The 23367-nt window shown below is 37.3% G+C and overlaps 1 protein-coding gene across 1 annotated transcript in view; it reads left to right on the forward strand.

The window, feature by feature from the left end:
* Positions 1–23367, forward strand: part of LOC127657499 (ras/Rap GTPase-activating protein SynGAP-like) — a 153911-nt gene that overhangs the window by 100599 nt on the left and 29945 nt on the right. Inside the window, 9 exon segments of the mRNA XM_052146311.1 lie at positions 100–198; positions 8979–9218; positions 9788–10123; positions 11600–11744; positions 11885–12029; positions 14079–14315; positions 15931–16132; positions 16232–16437; positions 19797–20010. Coding sequence (XP_052002271.1) covers positions 100–198; positions 8979–9218; positions 9788–10123; positions 11600–11744; positions 11885–12029; positions 14079–14315; positions 15931–16132; positions 16232–16437; positions 19797–20010 — 1824 coding nt within the window.

Below are 23367 nucleotides of genomic sequence, written 5' to 3' on the forward strand. Positions count from 1 at the left end.
TTGTGTGGAGCCATTCTGCCCTCTGGTAATTTGTGATCGGCTCTTTCTTATTATAATGCTGATGGTTTAAATCTCAAAACTCATTATTTCTTTCTATAGGTGACAACTGCTTTGGGAACAAAGTGTTTTGCTTGTCGGTCGGCTGCGGAGCGAGACAAATGGATAGAGAATCTACAGAGAGCTGTCAAACCAAACAAAGTGAGTGTAAAGAAGAAGTAGAAGCATTTTATTTCTTTATTTTCTATAGGGCTGCAACTAACGATTTTTTGATAATCTATTAATATTAGATTATTTCTTGCTGATAAGAAGGCCTCTTGTGGATAATGGCATAGTTTTGAATTGTAATATGTGCTCACATTTGGAGGAGAAACTAAATCTAAATCTAAAACACTTTAAAATCCAGCACACTTTGACCTCTGAGACATCAGTGTGATATCCATGAAAGCTGCACAACTGATTATTGAAATGAAGTCGAGGTTTGATGGCACTCCCTTTCTACATTGCGAATGGTTTGATTGAAGCGGATGCACATGCTCCCTTGCTCAATGCCTAGTGAATTTAACAGAGACTCGCATGACTGATTTTGAATTCATAACATCTATACATTATAAAACTGCTGGTGAAATTGGGCATTCACAGCCACTGTGTGTCACAGTCTGCCTTCCTCATGTTTTTCCTAGGACTCTTATTTTGAAGTTTTCTCCCGGACTACATCTCACATATTGCACAGGAGTGTATAAATACACTCCTGTTTTGTTCATTCATGGTCAGTTCTAGTTCTGTAACACCGATGTTAGTGTGTAGTCTATTTGAATCTTTGTTTTCTCCGCGTTGTTTGATATCCTCATCTTCATTAAAGCCTGCAAATTGTTCCATGTGGAAGAATCATGGAATTCATAAACAACACCGTTGCCTCTTTAGTCAAACTCATGATAAATCTAAAATTGGCTAAATTAAATGTACTTGTGTTAACAACTTCACATGTTTTTTTAAAAGAAAGCAGATAATCTATTATTATTCCTAAGTATTTAAATTAATTTACTACCTCAAGCTTCTGTCCCCGGACAAACACTTCTGCACGTCATGATATGCCCTTTTGGTAAAAAACATACAAACTCTTTTCTTGACATTAAGACGTAAGCCTGGTTTAGTAAGCCATTGTGAAACCTGATCCATCGCAGAAGTCAATTTCTGTGCAGCCTGTTGCTGACTGTTTGCCTGCACATAAAAAAACAACATCAGCATACATTTGACAAACAACATCTTAGGGACAGACATTTGGTAAATAATTTATATACATACTGAACAACAATGGACCTAATATAGTTCCTTGTGGAACTCCAGTATTAGAATCGAAATATTCTGATGTTGTATTTATAAATCTTACACATTGTTTCCTATTTTCCAAATAAGATTTTAACCACATGATGGCATCAGCTGAGAAATTAAAATTAGCAAGATCTCATGATTTACAGTATCAAAGGCTTTATTAAAATCCAAAAATACAGCACCAACTACACCTCTCGTTTATCCATCTTTGATTTGATATTTTCCAGCATAAAACAATTTGCAAAGTATTTTTTATGAAACTGAATTGCATTGGATTTAGAGGAAATGCACCATTATTAATATGTGTAATTAATTGCTTTTACCCCAATGTTAGCTCAGGGGCGAAAATTTCATCAAAATGTTGGGGGGGGGGACAATAAACATAACAATTCTCAAGAGCAATTTTTGAAGGGGACACCAAGGATTTTTTTTGTTGTTGCCCCGTTTGCATTTGTATAATTTTATTTCTTAAACAATTATTTTAAGAATATATCATTATATTTTTTACAATACACATATTTTAATGATATTTTAGGGGGGACTTGACCCCCCTGATTTCCGCCTATGTGTTAGCTATGAAAACAGCATCTTTCTATTTTTCTTCTCCAATTTTCCTTTGCTCCACCGCTGAACTACCAGCGTCACTAAAGAAATTATATTGTACCCAATTTATGAGATTGCAGTCTAAGTTGAATGAAATAACACCAAACAGCACGCCTTTCTATTGCGTTGTGTTTACTGGTTGTGCTCAACAATAAGCACAATGACTGGTTTAGTCCAATTCATGACTAAATTACTTTTATGAGCTGGCTTTTTTAAAACAGTGATTCACCAGCTCACAAGTTCTCACATTGAATCAATGTTGATAAAATATGATAATATATGATAAAACTTGGCTAAAAATAATTAACAATAAAACGTACTTAAACAGTTAAAGAATATATATATGTATGTACAGCGTTTGGGAGTAACGAAATACATGTAACTGGATTACTTATTTAAAATACAAAATATAAGTAACTGTATTCCACTTGTAACCGTTTACACAATTTACTGCAAACACAAACGGTCTGAATATGGACCAGATCTATCAGAAGATTAGATTCGCCTACTGAAAATAAGGAGCACACAACAATAATGACTCACCCAGACATTGTATTAAGTTCAGCTGAATATATATATTTTAACCTTATTTATACCACATTACTGGAATGCATAACATGGAAGTAGGAAATAAATGAACAAAAAAAAAAAAACACAAGTTTGTGTAGAAAAAATTAAATAAACATATAGAATAATTTTTCTTATGCCAATTGTATTACCCTTTGAATTTGATTTCTTCTAGGTATTATTCTCTTATTAGTTTCAGTTTAATATATAGATAGATACCTGTGAACCCACTCCAATGATACTCTTGAGTTTAACTTTTGAATAACAATTTTACGGAAAAAAAAAAAAATAATTATCTTAGTAGGTAAATTCACTTGTTTGGTATTTCTTTCAATTTATCCAATACATTTCCCCATTTCAATTTGTGGAAATAAAAATAAAATAAAATGACAAGAACAACAATAAAAATAAAAGAAACACAAATTAAATCTGAATAATTTCACATATGATTTCTTTTTTTTTTTTTACATAAACTTAGATCCCAGTTTCAAAATGGGTTCTGTGAATCAGTCTTTTAATTCTTAATTCACAACTTTGTGAATATGGCTGAAACCACTCAGTCTTTCTTCTGGAATCCTCCAAAAGAACCAGAGAAATACAGGTGTATGTGTTGTTGGTTCAATTTCCTACCGTCCAACTCGGCAACATCAATGTCACTCAATTAAAGCTTGATTTTAGATCCTAGTGGCTCGCCAGTCCCAACTCCCTCCACGACACGGGAATTTGGACAATTCTGGAAGTCCAAGAACTTCACTTCGGTGAACGTCACTTCAATGCAACCTTGGCTCATCAGCACACAGTATTCATCAGGCAGGAGATGATGAAACCAAAAAAACAATAAACAGAAAGAAACAAACACACACACAAAAAAAACCTGACCTTGAATACAAGGTCACGGAGCTATGGTTAGTAATGTGTTTTTTTTAATAATATACAAACATCTATTACCGCAGTTCACAGTGATATCAAAAATGGCCGTTGTATTTTACATACGAACATTGAAGCATGCGTTCATCACCTGTGGCCTCATATCGTATATTCACCATTAATTAAATGCAACTCTTTCATTTTACATTTCAGTTATATGAACATTTATACAACAGATTAGTACATGAAATAACAGTTTTTAACTCACCAAGACCACTGATGAACTTGAATATTTTAACTCCAAAAGAACTCAGATTTCCATTGATCTTTTGCTCAAACATCTCCTCAAAGTTACACTCTCATTACAAACTCTTTCGCTCTTCATAAAACAACTGTTTAATGCGTTTAGTAACACGCTATGCGTTAACGAGGCTTCTTCTCAGCAGTCGCGTCAGTCTCAGCTAAATAAAATCCTTTTTTCTTTTTTTTTTACACGAAATCTTCCATTTCACATGTTAAATCTTGTCTAAATCACTTCAATATTAAATCAAATATTGCTATTTGACTAATAACATTTCTAATATCTTCAGAGTGCAATGAAACACATCTACTCTCTTCTGTTCCACCGAGTGAAAAAAAAAAGAAGGAAAAACTCAATCGCGTACTACTTAAGGAAATGAAAAATGCGCTAACCACCATTCTCAAATATCATTGGTCAGTTCTCCAAAGTACAACATATTTTCATTTGCTGTCTTACTGCTCATAAAAAATTATTACCTTCTGCTCATTTACATTTTTCAATCACATCTTAATACTGTTTGTAACCAGGGTTACACACTACATTAAAGTATTTTGATTACTGAAGAGTTTACTTTGCATTTTATTGTCATTTGTTTCATTTAATATTTAGTCCTTTTAGATGAAAACATCTATACATATAAATTGTAATGACGTTGTCAACATGCAGACGAAGAGACGATGGTGAATGGATGAACCCAAGTGCAGTTTATTTCCAAACGTGAAATCCAAAACCCTGACTGAAAATGTGAATCAAAACAAAACATAACCATGAAAGACTAGACTAGACTTGACATAAACAAAACTTGACTTGACTAAAACTTGACTTAAATAAAAAAGTTACATTCACAATACCGGACAAAAGACAATGGCAAACACGAGGGCTTAAATATAAGGACAAGTTTAACAAGTAAACAAGACAATCAATTACAAGACTAAATTATAAACAAGATAACAAAACTAAATTAAATTATACCAATGAAAAGACAAAACTAATGACAAAGTAATCAACCTATGAAAACAAGAAACATGAACAGGAAATCACATGACAGGAACAGGAACTAAACTTGAAAATAAAAGACAAGAAAAAACATGAACCAACAGAATAAACATGACATAAATGATGCTTCCAAAGTGCATTTGAACAGCAGTGAAAAACATTCTTATGATGTGTTACATTCATACGAGCAGACAGAAGTAAGTTTGAAGTAAGTTTGGAGCAGAAGAAATAGAAATAAACTTGTGTAAATTGTTAGCTTTACGCTAAGCTAAAATGCTATTTCTAGCCATTTTACATGCACGTTACGGGCACAAATCATATTTTTTTATCAAACAAATTCACGATGATCACAATTTCTTTTTTTCTAGTAAGACCTTGATATTAGGGCAAAAATCGTATTCTTGATAATAATTGTTATATTGTTTTCCTGTAAAAATATCTAAAAATCTTTAGAAACAACACTGCATAAGATATTTAGGTTTTTCAGGGAATGTATTTTTATTATGAATATTCTGTCAAATAGTTTTATAGTCACAACACAGTGTATATATATATATATATATATATATATATATATATATATATATATATATATATATATATATATGACACACACACACAATAATTTATAAATTAAACCTCGGCCCCCAAGCAATGCCACCTGGTCCAATCAGGCCTGCAACCCAAAATGAGGTGGCTCAGCTGTTAAGACTCTGGGTTACTGACCAGAAGGTTGGGGACTCAAGCCCAAGCACAACCAAGATGCAACTGTTGGGCCCTTGAGCAAGGCCCTTGACCCTATCTGCTCCAGGGGCGCCATATCATGGCTAACCCTGCACTCTTACCCCAGCTTAGCTGGGATATGCAAAAAAAAAAAAAAAAAAAGAATTTCACTGTATATGTTCAAAATGTCATTTCAAAATGTATAATGTGTGACAAAAAATAAAGGCTTCTTCTAAAAATAAAGGCTTCTTCAGACTGTGGCTTGCCGCTTTGCTACAGCAATTCATGGTTGCGCATCAGGGCGTCAATGCCACCGTCATCCGTTGCATCGTACTCCACACTGGCCGGACACATTGGAAAGGTTTTGCCCTCCTCCAACCAGTGTTTAGAACTCACAGGGAGCAGAATAAAATGTAATAAACATTTTAAATTAATCACATGCATTAACACGTTAACTTTGACAGCTCTAATATTAACTGAAACCACATGACATGTAGCCTTCAAGTATTTCTTAATTAAGTAAACAGGTTTTCAAGTAATTGATCTAGGGAATAGTCAGTATTAAAGAACAAAGAAACAAATGAATTCTTTACAGTAATACAGTAAATCAAAAGGAGTACTTGGGTACTACATTTTAATCAGTCCTCTGCACTGCGGATTCTGTAAGACTGCTTGTAGTAAATGTTTTTTTAGTATTGACTTAATTTTGACATCCCGAGTAAATAGGAAACGCCTTCCATAGGCTGCCCTGTCAAATAATGACACAAACTTCTTCGAAAAACTCGGCATGCTCCAAGGGATCCCAAATGCCATGCAGACTAGCAGATTCTCTTGTCTATTATCTGTGTCTTTCGTGAGAGTTTTGAGCATTAAACAGTGGCTTGGTGAAATGAGCATTGTGGATTGACTCATCCAGATGTTCAGGCAGCAGGAGTTCAGGCTGAATCGTGATGTGTGGAAAACGTGACAAAGGCTTCCAAAAATCAGTCCTGCAGCAGAAGCTTTGCCAATGTTTCAAATTAGGAGGACAAACCAAGGGTGCTCATTAGTTCTGTTTATTAGCTGATTACTTGAAGTTTTCACCGTGATGGAAGAAGCCACAGATGTGCATCACTGATTAATTAATGGCAAGCCAGTTAAGTGCACTTAATTTTTTAAGTTTTGACTACAGAAACCTTCATTGGACATATAGCACAGAGGCAATACATATAGACAATACGATGGTATAGTTTGAAGAGGTCTCAGCCGCATACTGTACACCCACAGACCATGTCTGATGCATATTGCATACAAAACTGGACAGCACATGTAAAATTGCAAGCTCCAATCCGATTGCCCGTTTTGAAGATTTACTTCACCCTAATGTGTTGTTCCAAACCTGTATGACTTCTTTTCTTCTTCTGTGGAACCCAAAATGATTAATTTTACATTTTGTATAGTGTACTTGTTGATCTTTTCTAATGACAAAGATCCTTTCACTCCTTTTTTTGAAGGAGTTTTTCCATGCCAGGATATTATCTAATTTCAGATAAACTCACCCCTAAATGGCATGTAAAAACATAAACTGTGATTGGCTGCTTTAAATGTCTGTCAGTCATTTTTTCCTGTTTAAGTGGGCGGTTCTTTGGGATAAGCTGTAAAGTGAACTGGACTTTATGTCATAGTCTAAGGTCTGGTTACATAATAAACAAGTCCCTTGGAGTAATATGTAAATACATAGCAGTTATTTAAGTGCCATGGTATTAACATCTTATACCATCACTTTTCCATGGGACTGTCAAAGTAGTATTTTTAAAGGGCTGAAGCTTTTAAAATCTATTTTTAAGCTATATTTAGCAGATATATAATTGTCAGTAGAAAATTAGTGTTCCAATTGCATTTTGATGAGTGCAAATGTCTCATTTTTCTCTAAAATGTTTTCTATGACCACTGCAGCACTTTAGCCTCACATTATGATTTCATATATTAGTTTCTCTTCTAACGCATTGTCTCCATTAAACCTGCGTTCTCTTCTGCCTTTTCAGAAGTTTTCTTATTGTACCTTTAAATTTCTCTTTAGTTAACAGTGGCTACACAAGTTTTGGACACTACAGCCACTTTTAAAAATGTCTTGTTATGGCATTAGATAACAAAATATCAAACCAAGGGGATTGAATTTTAAAGAAAAACAGCAAAAGCACACTTTTCATGCAAAACATTTCACAAAAAGATGTTTGATAGATAATGAATGACAAAAACACTGTTCAAAATTAAGACAAAATGCATTTAGACACTTTCTGGTAATCAAACGTCATATTCATTACATTTACATTAATTAATTTGGCAGACACTTTTATCCAAAGCTACTTACAAAAGAGGGATAATACATCATGTGATTCATCTAAAGGAGACAGTAGTACAAAAAGTGTTGCATTACAAACTTTCAATTGCATCACAAAGATACCATCCATGATTAGAAGATTAGAGTGCAAAAAGATTAATAATTGTTATGTTTTTATTTTTTTATTTTAGTGTTTTTACTAGTGTATGGTCAAATGCTCATGGTCTTTAGCCATTTTTTTAAGGACAGAGAATTTGCTGGAATCTGCTTCAAGGATGGAGTTGGGAAGGTCATTCCACCACCGAGGTACAGTGAAGCCGAAAATCTGCAAAAATGATTTTGTTGCCTCTTTGTGTTGGTACAACAAGATGCCACTCATCAGCCGACAGCAGGCTTCTGGTGGGAACTTAGCTCTGCAGGAATGATTTTAGGTAAGCTGGAGCATATCCAGTGTCTGTTCTATATGCCAGCTTCAGAGCCTTGAACGTGATACGTGCAGCAACCGACAGCCAGTGTAGAGCGACAAGGAGTGGTGTAACATTCGCTCTATTTTGTTCGTTGAAGACCAGATTGTACTGCTGCATTCTGGATCATTAGCAAAGGCCTAACTCTGCATGTAGGAAGGCAGACAATGAGAGAGTTAATATAATCCAGTCTAGACATGACAAGAGGAAGGGTCTTATTTTCCTTTTGTAGAGAGGGAATCTACATGGTCTTTGAGATGTGGTCGGTGAAATTCAGTAGGTTGTCAATGGTTACCCCTAGATTTCTGACCATTTTGGAAGGTGTTATTGTAGACTAAACAAGCTGAATGGTGATGTTGTTCTCAACGGCAGGACGAGGAGCTCAGTTTTTGCCTGGTTGAGTTGCAGGTTGTGCTCCTACATCCAGGCCAAGATATCTGCCAAACAGGCAGAGATTTGAGATGACACTGTAGGGTCATCGGCTGGAAAGACAAGAAGAGCTTTGTGTCATTGGCATAGCAGTGGTAAGAGAACCCAAGTGCTTGAATGATGGGTCCCAGTGATGTTGTGGTTATAGAGAAGATAAGTGGTCCACGCACTAAGGGACCCCAGTAAGTAGCTGATGTGACGTGGGCACCTCAATTCTCCAGGCTACCTTGAAAGACTTAACTGAGAGATAGAACTTGACCCAGCCAAGCACAGTTCCCAAAAACTGTACCCAAATACTTTGATGTCCACTGCATGTATAATGATGCTAATATGTTTTTGTTAGCATTAGTGGTACTTTATCTGTTTTTCTCTTAATCAGGACAACAGTCGTCGCGTTGACAATGTTCTGAAGCTGTGGATCATCGAGGCTCGAGAACTCCCACCCAAAAAGCGATATTATTGTGAACTGTGCTTGGATGACATGCTGTACGCCCGCACCACCAGCAAACCCCGAACTGATACAGTGTTCTGGGGTGAACACTTTGAGTTCAACAACCTTCCAGCAGTCCGCAACCTTCGTCTTCATCTTTACAAAGAGACCGATAAAAAAAGACGCAAGGTAAAGACCACCTCATTCTGCTTTGCATGATATTAACCTCAAAATTGATGTCATTTATGATACCTCATAAAAAATGTCCTCATAAAATCAAACCTGAAGTGTTGGACTGTAGCTTTTAGTCCATATCTGTAGGCTTTGAGGCTAATCTGCAGTGAGGTTCAAAAGTCCACATTGAAAAGCTGGGATTCAAAGTCTAATTTAAACCTGAAAAAAGACTGAAAGAAATACAAGCTAATTTGTTGTATGCTGTGACCATGTTGACTCCTTTGTACAAAAGGTCAAATTTCTTTGTTGTTATTGAAGCACACAAGATGCTCTTTGGAACATTCTCAAATCATGAACCATCAGGTTTTACACAGACTTGTAGAGTCCATACCAGCTTGAGTGCATGCTGTCATTAAAGTGAAAGGGGGACATACCAAATACTAAAAAAATTCTGAAATCCATGTAAATAAAAATGTAATTAATTTAAATAAAATTACCAAATGAAAATAATACTTGCATAACATTAGTTCCCCGTTTGCTAAGAAGTGTCTTTGTGTGCATCCTTTTTTCCATCATCATAACAGGAGAAGAGCACATACCTTGGCTTGGTCAGTATCCCCATTTCTAGCATCACTGGTCGCCAGTTTGTGGAGCAGTGGCACCCCGTCATTCAGCCCAGTGTCCTGGCCAAGGGTGGGGGTGTGGGAGGGGGCAAAATCATCAACGTCTCCTTACGACTCAAGTCACGCTTTCAGACCATGAGCATTCTACCCATGGAGCTTTATAAAGAGTTTGCAGAGTATGTAACCAACAACTATCGAACGCTGTGTGCAGTTCTGGAACCGTTACTTAGTGTCAAGAGTAAAGAGGAAGTGGCCTGTGCCCTGGTACACATCCTGCAGAGCACAGGGAAGGCCAAGGTAGGACCTCATTTGAATTATCACTCTTTGTTTTATAAGTATGTGCTCTCTTCCGAAATCTAGTGAGCTGCCTACCTAGACAACTTTTTAAGACTTCATAGGTGAGCTGCGGATGCAATTGCTGTTCTAAAAAGTTGATTATGCTGAATTGTTATAACTTAATTATGCTGCCTCCTAAGATTTCTTAGGCAGCATCCCTGTATCATTTGCAGTGAAGGCAATTCCAGTGAATGCATTGTGTTGAGCTAATTTAAATATATACAGTATATATATATATATATATATATATATATATATATATATATATATATATATATATATATATAAATAGAGGTTATATTTTAACACCTGTGCATCTATTTATTCATGCAATTATCTAATCAGCCAATCGTGTGGCAGCAGTGTTATGTATAAAATCATGTAGATATTGGTCAAGCGCTTCAGCTAATGTTCACATCAACCATCAGAATTGCGAAAAATGTGATCTCAGTGATTTAGACCGTGGCATGATTGTTGGTGCCAGACAGGCTGTTTTGAGTATTTCTTTAACTGCTGATCTCCTGGGATTTTCACACACAACAGTCTCTAGAGTGTAAAGAGAATGGTGCAGAAAAACAAAAAACATCCAGCAAGCAGCAGTTCTGTGGGCGAAAACAAACTTTATTAATGAGAATGGCCAGACTGGTCCAAGCTGACAGGAAGGTGACAGTAACTGAAAACATAGGCTGGTCTGACAAATATGGATTTCTGCTGTGGTACACAAATGGTAGGCCCACTGCAGCCTCAGTTTTCTGTTCTTGGCTGACAGAAGTGGAACCCATCGTGGTCTATCTGTCAGCTAAAACCAGTCTGGCCATTCTCCGTTGACCTCTGTCATCAACATTGTGTTTTCATCCACAGAACTGCCGCTCATTGGTTGTTTTTTGTTTTTCACATGATTCTCTCTACACTGTACTGTAGGGGCTGTTGCATGTGAAAATCCCATGAGTTCAGCAGTTACAGAAATACTCAAACCAGCCCGTCTGTTATTTAATCCAAAATAGAGGACATCCCAGCTAATACAGAATAGATGGCAAATTAAGTTTGGAGCATTAACAGTAGTAGCACATGTGAGATGGGACTGTTTTTTTATCATTTATTTTAGTAAATTAATATGTTAAATTGACAGTGCTAATTACATAGTTGAGTATTTTACACAATATATGTATCTGGATGGGCTTTGTACTTATATGTTTATTACAGGTTTATGTTATTTTGCAACATGCTAACATGCTAGTCTTGGCTCCCATGTGAAATGCAATTTATGAAGTATGAAATTGTTGCTGCCTATGTAGATCAATGTTAAGCAGCCTTAGAAGACAGCTGCCAATGAAGACAGTAGGCATCTCACCTTATTTTGGAACAGCCATTTAATTTGATTATAAGCATGTCATTTGTGGAGTGATTACAGATGTCTCTCCTTTTGCTCTACACTAGGATTTTCTTTCCGATATGGCAATGTGTGAGGTGGACCGATTCATTGACCGAGAGCACCTTATCTTTAGAGAGAACACACTGGCCACCAAAGCCATAGAAGAGTACCTCAAACTCATTGGACACAAGTACCTCAAAGACGTTTTAGGTAACAATTGTATACAGCATTCTACTGTATACAACATTAGTCAAGAAAGTGCCTCACAGATTTTGAGATTGTTTTGAGAGTTTTGAACTCTGCAATTTTACAGAATGATCAGACATTGATGGTTATTTATATGTGTTCAGGTGATTTTATCCGAGCCCTGTATGAATCAGAGGAGAACTGTGAAGTTGACCCAATGAGAACTCCACCTTCTGTACTGCCTGAACATCAAGCCAACCTCCGGATGTGCTGTGAACTTGCACTTTGCAAAATCGTCAATTCTCATTGGTTAGTTATTTAAACAACAAATGGTGAACCTGAGAAACTAGTCTTAGGGGTTGTTCACACAGGACTCTTCTTGTATAACAGAATGGAACAAAACACTGGCTGTTCCTTAATATGCGTTCTTTTGTGTTCTTACGTTCTCTCGGACTTGATCTTCGTCGTCATCCACTCCTGAAGTTGTATTCCAATCCTCAAGAATTCTGAGAATGCAGGAAATTACCTGGATGTGTCCTTGAAATTGAGGATGCATTGAATGGTGACTTGTGGGCAAGAACCCTGTACTATGTTGACAGGCAGAAGACATTTATCTTTTTTTTTTCCTCAAGAGTTTCCCACTGTAATTCACTACACTTGACATTGCTATAGGAGTGTCCTTCTACACAACCTAGTTTAAACCTTTCAACAATAGCGCCAGTATTGGCTATGGTGTTTAAGCCCAGCCCTTTTAGGGGCAAAGCTTTCTGGTATAAAAGCGGGCGTGCAAGCACTATTCCTCAGAATTTTATTCCATCAAGACTGCGATTCATCTCTCGTCTAGAAGCCTTCTACTACTTTGCGTTGACATACACGAGTCAACAGGTGGGATCTTCATGGCAACGAGAGGCTACTCCACCTTGCCGCTTGCCGCTTCATTGGTCAATGGACTGCTTCAGAATCCTGATTCCCCACAGTGCTTTGGCATGAGATTTGTATTCTTGACTGTCCTGAGGATTTGTGAAATATTCAGCAAAGCGGAGATTAGGGCACACAAAACGTAACAGAACTGACTCAGTCGGTTATGAAACCATTTTACAAGCAAGAGTGCTGTCTACAAGATGCCTCTATGAACTTAAATGGAACGTGTTCACTAATTGGTGCTTTTTGGTGCTCGTTTTTAGGTGCGATCGATGCACTCTTTGTCCCTTAGTCAGAAAATTTGCCTAAAAGGGCTGGGCTTAAATACCATAGCCAATACTGGCATTATCGTAGAAAAGTTTCAACTAGGATGTGTAGAAGGACACTCCCATAGCAATGTCTCATTCCCTTTATCTCAGGGAACCGAGGTTACATATGTAACCAAGACGGGTTTTTATGGGCATCATTTTAATACAATAATAAACATTGAGAAAACAGACTTTATTCTTTTAACTTGTAACTAGTCAGACAATCAAACCTCAGTGGTGTGATGATATTACTGCTGTTACTGGTGTGATAATGCCAGTGGTTCGCTCACTGGATTCATGCGTTCTGACAGTTAATTGGGCAACAGGAAGATTGCAGGACATCTCAAAGATCACAGTAGGTGCGTTCTATGTCCTCCTGTCCTTCCGAGTTCATTCTTCCAAGGTATCTTGGCAAGACTGTTCTTCATAAAAACTCAAGTCCATTTTCTGCGTTCTTAAAATTGAGAAACAGCCACTGTTTTTAATTTGACGCTACATTTTAAAAATGCTGAACTCATGGCACGAAACACTAAATAAACAATGAAGTGCATTGCAATGGTCAAAGACATCCATCTAGGGCATGTTTACATAAAAAAATTTAAATAATTAAAACCGTGCAGACGATTGTAATAGTGTGTCCTCTGCAAACAGCCCCTCATTGTTTATTTCTTAAAGGGATAGTTCACCCAAAAATGAAAATATCATTTACTGGGAAAAATCATTTACTCACCCTCATCTTGTTCCAAAACTGTATGACTTTCTTCATTCTTTATTTTGTAACACAAAAGCAGATGTTAAGCAGAATGTTAGCCTTTGTCACCATTCACTTTCATTACAAGTCCCTAACATTTTGCCATGTTGACGCCCTGTTTTTTTCCCCCCATACTATGAAAGTGAATAGTGATTGGGCCTATCATTTTGCCTTACACCTCCATTTGTGTTCCACAGATGAAAGCAAGTCGTACAAGTTTAGAACATCATGAGGGACAGATCAAATTATGATTAAATGAATACAGAATACAATTTTTGAGTGAACTATCCCTTAAAAGTATGTTAAATTCATCTTATGCATAGTGACTAAATTCAGTAGATGTTAAGGGTAATAAGACATTTCCTGTGTTCTTCCCAGTGCGTTTCCAAGAGAACTGAAAGAGGTTTTTGCATCCTGGCGTGTTCGAAGTGCAGAGAGGGGACGAGAGGACATCGCAGATCGACTCATCAGCGGTTCCCTCTTCCTGCGTTTCTTGTGTCCAGCCGTCATGTCTCCATCCTTATTTAACCTGACGCAGGAGTATCCCGACGAACAGACTTCACGCACACTCACCCTCATAGCCAAAGTTGTGCAGAACCTGGCAAACTTCTCAAAGTCAGTTCACACAGTTTTTTTTTTTTACTTTATTACTGTCATAATGTTTGTTGTGTGAATACTGAGAAGACTACTAATATTTTGCATGGTAAAAAAATACACATAACAGCAGCAGACACTCTGAACTGTACCACAACAAAAACAAAAAGAAAAGGAAGATAAATGTCACAGCTTTCTGAATTCACACAATAGTCCTATTAAAACTAAACGTGTTTAAAAATCAAGATTTTCCCATAGACTTCCAATGTATTCTGACATCACACAAAATTTACCCCAAAACTAAATATGCTTAAAAGTCAAGATTTTTATGAAAAGTGGCTTCCTTTAAATACATTCACGAGGAAAGATGCATCATCAATCTCTATACTTGGTTATCTTAGGGTTAAGCATTCATGTACAGAATAATAAATAAAGGATTCGAAAAGCTTGTGACTTGGTTATAGTGGTATTTTAGTTGTGGCAATTCTAAATAATGTAGGATACTTAGTTATTCACCAATTGTATTGTTGCTTCAGTGTAAAGTACAGGTTAGTAAACATTTTGAGATGACCTGTAGCTTCAATGCTGCCAGTACTGACAACCTCAAGTTGACATGTTGCAACGCTGGTCGCTATTTTCATCCAAACCAACATATGGTACATTTAAATCAGGGACAGTCCCTATGGAGCAACTTGGGGTGAAGTGTCCTGCTCAAGGATACAATGATCATATGGGATCTGCAGTATTTAAAGGGATAGCTCACACAAACATTTTAATTCTCTCATCATTTACTCACCTTCATGCCATCCCAGATGTGTATGACTTTAATTCTTCTGTTGAAGAAAAAAAAATATTTTTAGAAGAATTTTTTAGCTCTTCAGGTCCATAAAATGCAAGTTAATTGGGTACCAAAACTTTGAAGCTCCAAAAGCACTAAAGGCTACATAAAAGAAATCCATAAGTCTCCAATGGTTAAATCTATATCTTCAGATGTGAAATTATTAGTGTGGATGAGAAACAGATTAATATTGAAGTCCTTTTTCACTATCAGTCTACACTTTGACATTCTTCCTCTTTTGTTTTTGCCGATTCACTTTCTTCGTGCATATTGCCACCTATTGGGCAGAGAGGAGAATTTATAGTAAAAATGGACTCAAAGATACTCACCCACACCTATCATACTGCATCGCAAGATATGGACTAAAACAGTCATATGGATTACTATTATGCTGCCTTTATGTGCATTTTGAGCTTAACAGTTTTGGGACCCAACTTAAGAGTTGCATTGTGAGGACCAACTGAGCTGAAATATTCTTCTAAAAAAAAATTTTTTTTCAGTAGTAGAAAGAAAGTCATACACATCTGGGATGGCATGAGGGTGAGTAAATGATAAGAGAATTTTAATTTTTGAGTGAACTATCTCTTTAATGCTCCAGTTTGTGACTTTTGGGATTTCAGCCCAGATCCTTTGCCATTAAGCTGTAACAAACCACAGAAAATGGCTGCTGCTGTTGATGATCACCTTAATCATTGTTCTTATTATCACCATGATTATTATTTTTACACTCTTCATCATCCTTGTATCATTCAGCCATATTCTACTCTCTGCTCTCATCGATTTCTTATTGTACTTCAGGTTTGGCAATAAGGAGGAGTACATGTGCTTCATGAATGAGTTTTTAGAGATGGAGTGGGGCTCCATGCAGCAATTCCTGTACGAAATCTCCAATCTGGATAGCGTTAGCAATGCAGTAGCTTTCGAAGGTTACATTGACTTGGGAAGGGAGCTCTCGATCCTGCACAGTCTTCTATGGGAAGTTATGGCACAACTAAGTAAGGTAGATGCTATTTGATAACCTAGAATAAGATGATTATGATTATCAACACATTTGTGATTGGTCATCAGTTTGGTCTCTTGTTCTCTGTCTGTATTTTAGGATGCAGTCATTAAACTCGGACCATTGCCCCGCCTTCTCAATGATATCAGCATGGCCCTTCGTAACCCTCATCTCCAAAGACAGCCTAGTCATCAGACAGACAGACTGCCTCCAGAGAGACAGACAGACAGGTTGCTCTCCAGACCAAGCTTCAACAGGGGTGTCTCGTCGGAGTTCCAGAACCTCATGATGAGAGACCTGAACAGGTAATGCCTTGTGTCTTTATATGTTTATATCCTTTGGGTTACCTTTGCAGCACATTTGAGTGAGCTGTCTACTTAGTCAGCATTTTTAGGCATCATATACAGTACACACTCCCTACACAATGTCTTTTGCAAAATGACTGTTATGCTGTTGTACAGTAAAAGAGACTTTTTTTGTTGGCATCAAGTTGGCATCATGTGTGTCCTTCATGGATAAAGCAGCAAGAGAGCAATAACTTTATAAATGCATATCGCATTATGTAATTAACAGGATAATTTAAGCAGAGTCATATTTTTCTGGCACAAAAACAATGAACATTTTTGAACAAATTAACAATGAACAAAATAGCATGAGTGAAACAAGTAAAAACAAAACCCCCAGCAGCATTTAGCGAATTTTCTGTAAAAAAGAAGACCTTCCATGCCTTGCATTTCTGTGCAGCGGCTTGGATTGGTGAATAGTTTATTAAATCAGTTCATTCCGTAGGCTTCATTTACGGGAGGTATGGGCAGGACATGTCCCTGAACATTTTAAAATGTACATATTTAAATAATGAAGATAAATGATGACTAACCAATTTCTTGCAAGTTCTTTGAGACAAAGTATAAAGTGCATATATTTATGATGATTTTTTAATGATTTCTGTAATGTATCATGTACCGTAATTTAATTGTGATTAATCATAATCATGAAACGATGTGATTAATTAGATACATTTTTTAATCGCTTCACAGCCCTAATATATAAATATACAATGTTTATATATAAGTATATACATGCAGTATACAGTGTACATATAGAGAGAGAGAGAGAGAGAGAGAGAGAGAGAGAGAGAGCGAGAGAGAGAGAGAGAGAACTGGATGTTTCTTTTGCAGTAGATACGTACCTGACTAAAGTTATTTCAAAAAGGGGTGAGGACAAAATTCTTAAAGGCAAAAAGTGGTAGAGACATGTCCCACACGTAAATGTTGCCTGTGTTTGTAATGTTATAATGAGTGCTCGTTGCGGCTGTTGTCAGTGGCTTTGAGTGACAGTGGGCAGCGATGGTGCATCAAGACACTCTATTCACTCTGCTGCTCTGCAGCTTGTGCTGCTTTCCAGATAAATGCAAATAGGTGTGTCTCCGCTCATGATATGCATCCACTAACGTTCAGATGCAATATAAATTTATTAAATGAATATGTCCCCACCACTTTTTAAAACAAAATGACGCCCATGGTTCATTCACATGAACTGTCTAAACAAACCACTCCCAAAAAATAATAACATTTTCCATGACCACATTTGAGACAGGCAGGACATTTTAGGCACATTTGATTTATAGCGTGTGTGGCTCTAAAGCTGCATGTGTAAACAATGTGACATTAAAACAGTGATGCAGTGTTTTGTCATGCTTACATGCTACTCATTGGAAAAAGTTTCTGGAAATGCTACACTGTTTTGTATGTACTGTTTTTACACTACTGATAACAATTTTGTTAAATAAGAAGTTCTGCTATGTATGGATAATGTACATTCTGACAGTTATTATCGCAAAATAAACCTGACAAAGTCCGGTTCCCCGACACATAGCGACTGTGTTAAAAAAATAAAATAATTAATGGGCATGTAATAATGATTTGTTGAAATTACGTTATATTGTGAGAAAAAAGAGACAGCTGTATTCCACCGGCAATTTGGGTCGCCATTCTGTTGGTGTGTCAAAAATTGCAAAAACAACCCTCCGACTGCTCATTATCCTGCTTAATACATGACTACTTCCCAAATAAATCAATAAATGGCCAGGAAATATTGAATTGGATTTTTTTTTAATTAGATTACATTTATACATTTATATAGATTAGAGAATTAGGAAAGATGATCACTTCATCACTTATACCTGTCACTGTATTACTGGACCATTGTTCAGAAATATGAGACTGTTGGATGGTGCAGTTGACTTATCAGAATCGAGGTTGAGAGCCATTTCATATTTTTAGTTAGTCACTCCCCACCACTTACACTCACCTAAAGGATTATTAGGAACACCATACTAATACTGTGTTTGACCCCCCTTTCGCATTCAGAACTGCCTTAATTCTACGTGGCATTAATTCAACAAGGTGCTGAAAGCATTCTTTAGAAATGTTGGCCCATATTGATAGGATAGCATCTTGCAGTTGATGGAGATTTGTGGGATGCACATCCAGGGCACGAAGCTCCCGTTCCACCACATCCCAAAGATGCTCTATTGGGTTGAGATCTGGTGACTGTGGGGGCCATTTTAGTACAGTGAACTCATTGCCATGTTCAAGAAGCCAATTTGAAATGATTCGAGCTTTGTGACATGGTGCATTATCCTGCTGGAAGTAGCCATCAGAGGATGGGTACATGGTGGCCATAAAGGGATGGACATGGTCAGAAACAATGCTCAGGTAGGCCGTGGCATTTAAACGATGCCCAATTGGCACTAAGGGGCCTAAAGTGTGCCAAGAAAACATCCCCCACACCATTACACCACCACCACCAGCCTGCACAGTGGTAACAAGGCATGATGGATCCATGTTCTCATTCTGTTTACGCCAAATTCTGACTCTACCATCTGAATGTCTCAACAGAAATCGAGACTCATCAGACCAGGCAACATTTTTACAGTCTTCAACTGTCCAATTTTGGTGAGCTCTTGCAAATTGTAGCCTCTTTTTCCTATTTGTAGTGGAGATGAGTGGTACCCGGTGGGGTCTTCTGCTGTTGTAGCCCATCCGCCTCAAGGTTGTGCGTGTTGTGGCTTCACAAATGCTTTGCTGCAAACCTCGGTTGTAACGAGTGGTCATTTCAGGCAAAGTTGCTCTTCTGTCAGCTTGAATCAGTCTGCCCATTCTCCTCTGACCTCTAGCATCAACAAGGCATTTTCGCCCACAGGACTGCCGCATACTGGATGTTTTTCCCTTTTCGCACCATTCTTTGTAAACCCTAGAAATGGTTGTGCGTGAAAATCCCAGTAACTGAGCAGATTGTGAAATACTCAGACCGGCCCGTCTGGTACCAACAACCATGCCACGCTCAAAATTGCTTAAATCAACTTTCTTTCCCATTCTGACATTCAGTTTGGAGTTCAGGAGATTGTCTTGACCAGGACCACACCCCTAAATGCATTGAAGCAACTGCCATGTGATTGGTTGATTAGATAATTGCATTAATGAGAAATTGAACAGGTGTTCCTAATAATCCTTTAGGTGAGTGTATATAGACAGTAGGCAGCAATGCAGCTAGGTATTGGAGCTGAGCCTGTGTGAGCATCTTATGGTATTTTGATTTTGGGGTAAATCTTTGTGGATCCATTTCCTCTATCTTTTAACTAACTTTTTCACCTCATATTTAGTTCAATTGAGATCACTCGCCTGCCCTCTCCAACCACTGCGATGTCCAGCGGTGGAGCTCCTCCATCTCGGGCTGGAATTGGGGGATTTGCAGACCGGGATCATCCTCACCGAGCCTCATCTAAAGATGTTTTCTATGTTGCCCGCCCCCCGCTGGCTCGGTCCAGTCCCGCGTACTGTACTAGCAGTTCTGATATTACTGATCCAGATCCAAAGGTAAGTCCCAAAGAGAATGGTTCTACTTGGTTGTGGGGTTCCACTTAAATCATTTAGAATAATTTCATGACTATGGTCAGTGCTGTTTGGTCCAAACTCTCGTTTGAATAACAGCTCACTCCCTAGCACGCGTTTCAGCAGCTTTTCTGAGGGTCTGTGGGTTCGCTTTGATCCTGTGGGAGAAGAATGCACCACTGACCTGCTAACTGCATGGTCAAAAACCACCCAAGCATGGCGAAAGAGGGCTACAAGATGATGTGGGTGCTGTCAATACATACGAAAGAGATTTTTTTTACATTAATCTATCATTACCATTTGGGATTCAGTAATTTAAGTATAGTTCACCCAAAAAGGAAAATTCTGTGATTATTTATTCACCCTCATGTCGCTCCAAACCTGTATGCTGTTATTTTTCCTTGAATTCTTGAAAAATCTTCACGCAGCTCTTTTCCATACAACTACAGTTCACAATCAGTATGTTTACATGATTGTTATAATGGAGCTACAGCGGGGTTTTGCATCTAAGTTTATATGACACAATGCACAATCGAATATTTGAAGGAATGACGTCAAATACGCTGGGTTAAATACACGTTACCACAATAAAAAAGAACATTTTTGTTCATTAAGCATTTTCTTCCCTATTATTAAGCATGTTCGGTTTTTTTAAAAAAGCGTTTCCATGGGCACTATTTTAAGAGCGCTAACCTCTATGTACATTGCTATGTGACAAGTCAGTGGGCATGGCCATTAAGTTTTGTTATTTTCGTTCAAGTGTAACAGGAGCCAGCTGGTAGATAGCTGTGCAGTGTGTAAACCTCACTCTCCTGACCTCAAGAGGTGCACTAGCGACTGACGCTAGGGGCTGTAGCCTTTAGCCTCCTTGTTAGCGCACCCGCATCCCACGCCGGAGACGCCGGTTAGAGTCCCGTTCGGAATAGGGTGCGCAGAACCGGTTACATTGGTGCCGTGACCCGGATGGGAGTGAGGTTTAGGGACACAACTGAGTGTAACGGGAGCCAACAAGCATGCAATAAGTCTAGGTGCAAGTGGGTTTGACAAAGTTACGTGTGCAAAGCGCTAATGGGCTAGGTCAAGTGCAATATCATTTTCTGAGGTTCTTCTCCGTTTATTGTACTGTCTGCGTCCTATTTTATAGTCCATTCCCTATAAAGCACCAGCGATATAAAAAAGACAGCACATTCATAAGGTGGTAGTGTAAATGCGCTATGTGCAATGAATTAGAAGAATAGAAATATGGACTTTCGTTCTTTTGTGCATTAAATGTGTCCTTGTTGAATGTCTGGCATGTATCTAGTCCCTTTAAATGCATTCAAAATGTGGTTCTTGTCAGGACTTGAATTTAGGCTCCATTAAATTATAGAGAACGTAAGTATTATTAATCCAACTGATCTACTGATACACAAGTCATGGCTAGTAATAGCAGTGATTGTATCAGCCTTCCAGGTAAGGCTGTGGATTGAGGTAATTTCTTTTTTATTTTTTGTATTTTAATTTGCACTTCTACCTTGATTTTGCTTTAAAATTGTAATTAATTTATTGAAACATTAAAAAACGTAAACAAACATATTTCTAAATTTAATTTTCAACTAAATTTCAAATAAAAATGTATATAACCATCTCGTACACTTTTGTTTTGACTTAGATTTGAACAAAACTAACACAAAAATAATAATAATAAAAAAAATTATAAGAATTAACACAAATGTAATAGATTTTTGTTTCATAAAACGGCTACAACAGTGATTGTCAGGTAAATAATTTGATGTTCCACTATATTTTCAGAGTTTGGACATGAACTTTATTACCATCTGTTGGTGGAATCCCCAAACTGCAAATGCAGGTACTGAGTTAGACTTTGCAATAAAAACAGACATACTTCTCAGACGTCTTATCGCAATGACCTATTTATCAGGAAAATAGATCATTTCTCTTTGCACTGCTTTATTAATCTAAAAAACACCCACAGTTTGCGCACATACACACACAGATAGCGCAAACACTGCCATCCAAGCCCACTTGCGCTTTGCGCTGGCACGTAAATTCCCCTTAGAATTAGCGCCCTCACAAAAATTAGATAAGGCATTGTGCATTGCCTAGCCTAGTCACGAAAACAGCCAATAATGTGGTTTAAAAAAAAGACACAAATAAATAAATGCATTTCTAGAGAGAAAACGCTTATACAGTATATAATAGTTTCTCTTTGGAAGACCGTATTGTTGTATTGTAGTGATGCAATTTTTCTCAAATGATTTGGCCGAGTTTCTCTCTTCCAGAAAGAACACTAACTCCTACAATGTAATGAAATGTTTTAATGCGACGTGAATTTAGCCTACATGAATCGCAGTGGTGGGAAGCAATTATCATGCACTCAAATGTTCCCATTGCATATGCAGGTATTTTCTTTAGTTATAAATATTTTGTTTTAATGCAGTTATAATTCTCCTGTTTTTGATGAAAAACACGATAAAAAATATGCTTTGATCGTCATTTGTCTTCTTGAACTTTCCCTTGCCAATATCAATTGTAGTAGTAGTTGTAGCGTTTGTGTTTGAAGGTCCATTTCTCTTGATTTGTTTTCCATTCTAACCTGTAGTTTTTAACATTGAATGTGAAAATGTGAGTGTCAAGTTGATCAAAATGCAAACAAGAATTGAGATGTTCTCAGTTGTTTGGGGGTGAGCTAAATACTAAAGGTTGGGCAGCCCTATACACACGTCACTTGTTTTTTAGAGCATGTGCACAATGCTGAGTACAGTTTGATACAATGAAGGCCTGCCTATACATGCTGGATGAAGCTGAGCTACAATTGCATTGTCGAGGTCTGTTAGTACAACTTTGTATAAATTGGACTTGTATGATTTCACTTAAACAAAATTGCTCACATGAAGAAAAAATAAATAAATAAAAAGGATTGTTTTAGCCAGACAGAAATCAAACTTTAAAGTGTGTGTATATGTATTTAGCAACCACAACTGCAAAAAGGGCAAAACAATCAGCATAAAAGTAGTTCATATGACATGTGTGCTATATTCCAAGCCTTCTGAAGCTGTATAATAGGTTTATGTGTGGAACAGGCTGAAATATTAATAGTTTTTATATAACAATCTTGCCCTCCGCTATTGCTCTTAAATCATATATGGTGACTTTAGACATGTCATGTTAAGTTTGACATCAAGTATGTTTGGCTAGAAGACATGCAATAACTAATGCCGCATGTCAAAAAAAAGAAACTGACACAATTCGCCATTTTTGTAGTCCACATGACTTTTGTAGTACTATACAGAATTTTGTTGGAGAGGTAGATTATCAACAAATAATGATGTAAAATTCTGT

Source organism: Xyrauchen texanus, chromosome 17 (genome assembly GCF_025860055.1).
Source record: "Xyrauchen texanus isolate HMW12.3.18 chromosome 17, RBS_HiC_50CHRs, whole genome shotgun sequence".
Classification (NCBI taxonomy): Eukaryota; Metazoa; Chordata; class Actinopteri; order Cypriniformes; family Catostomidae; genus Xyrauchen; species Xyrauchen texanus.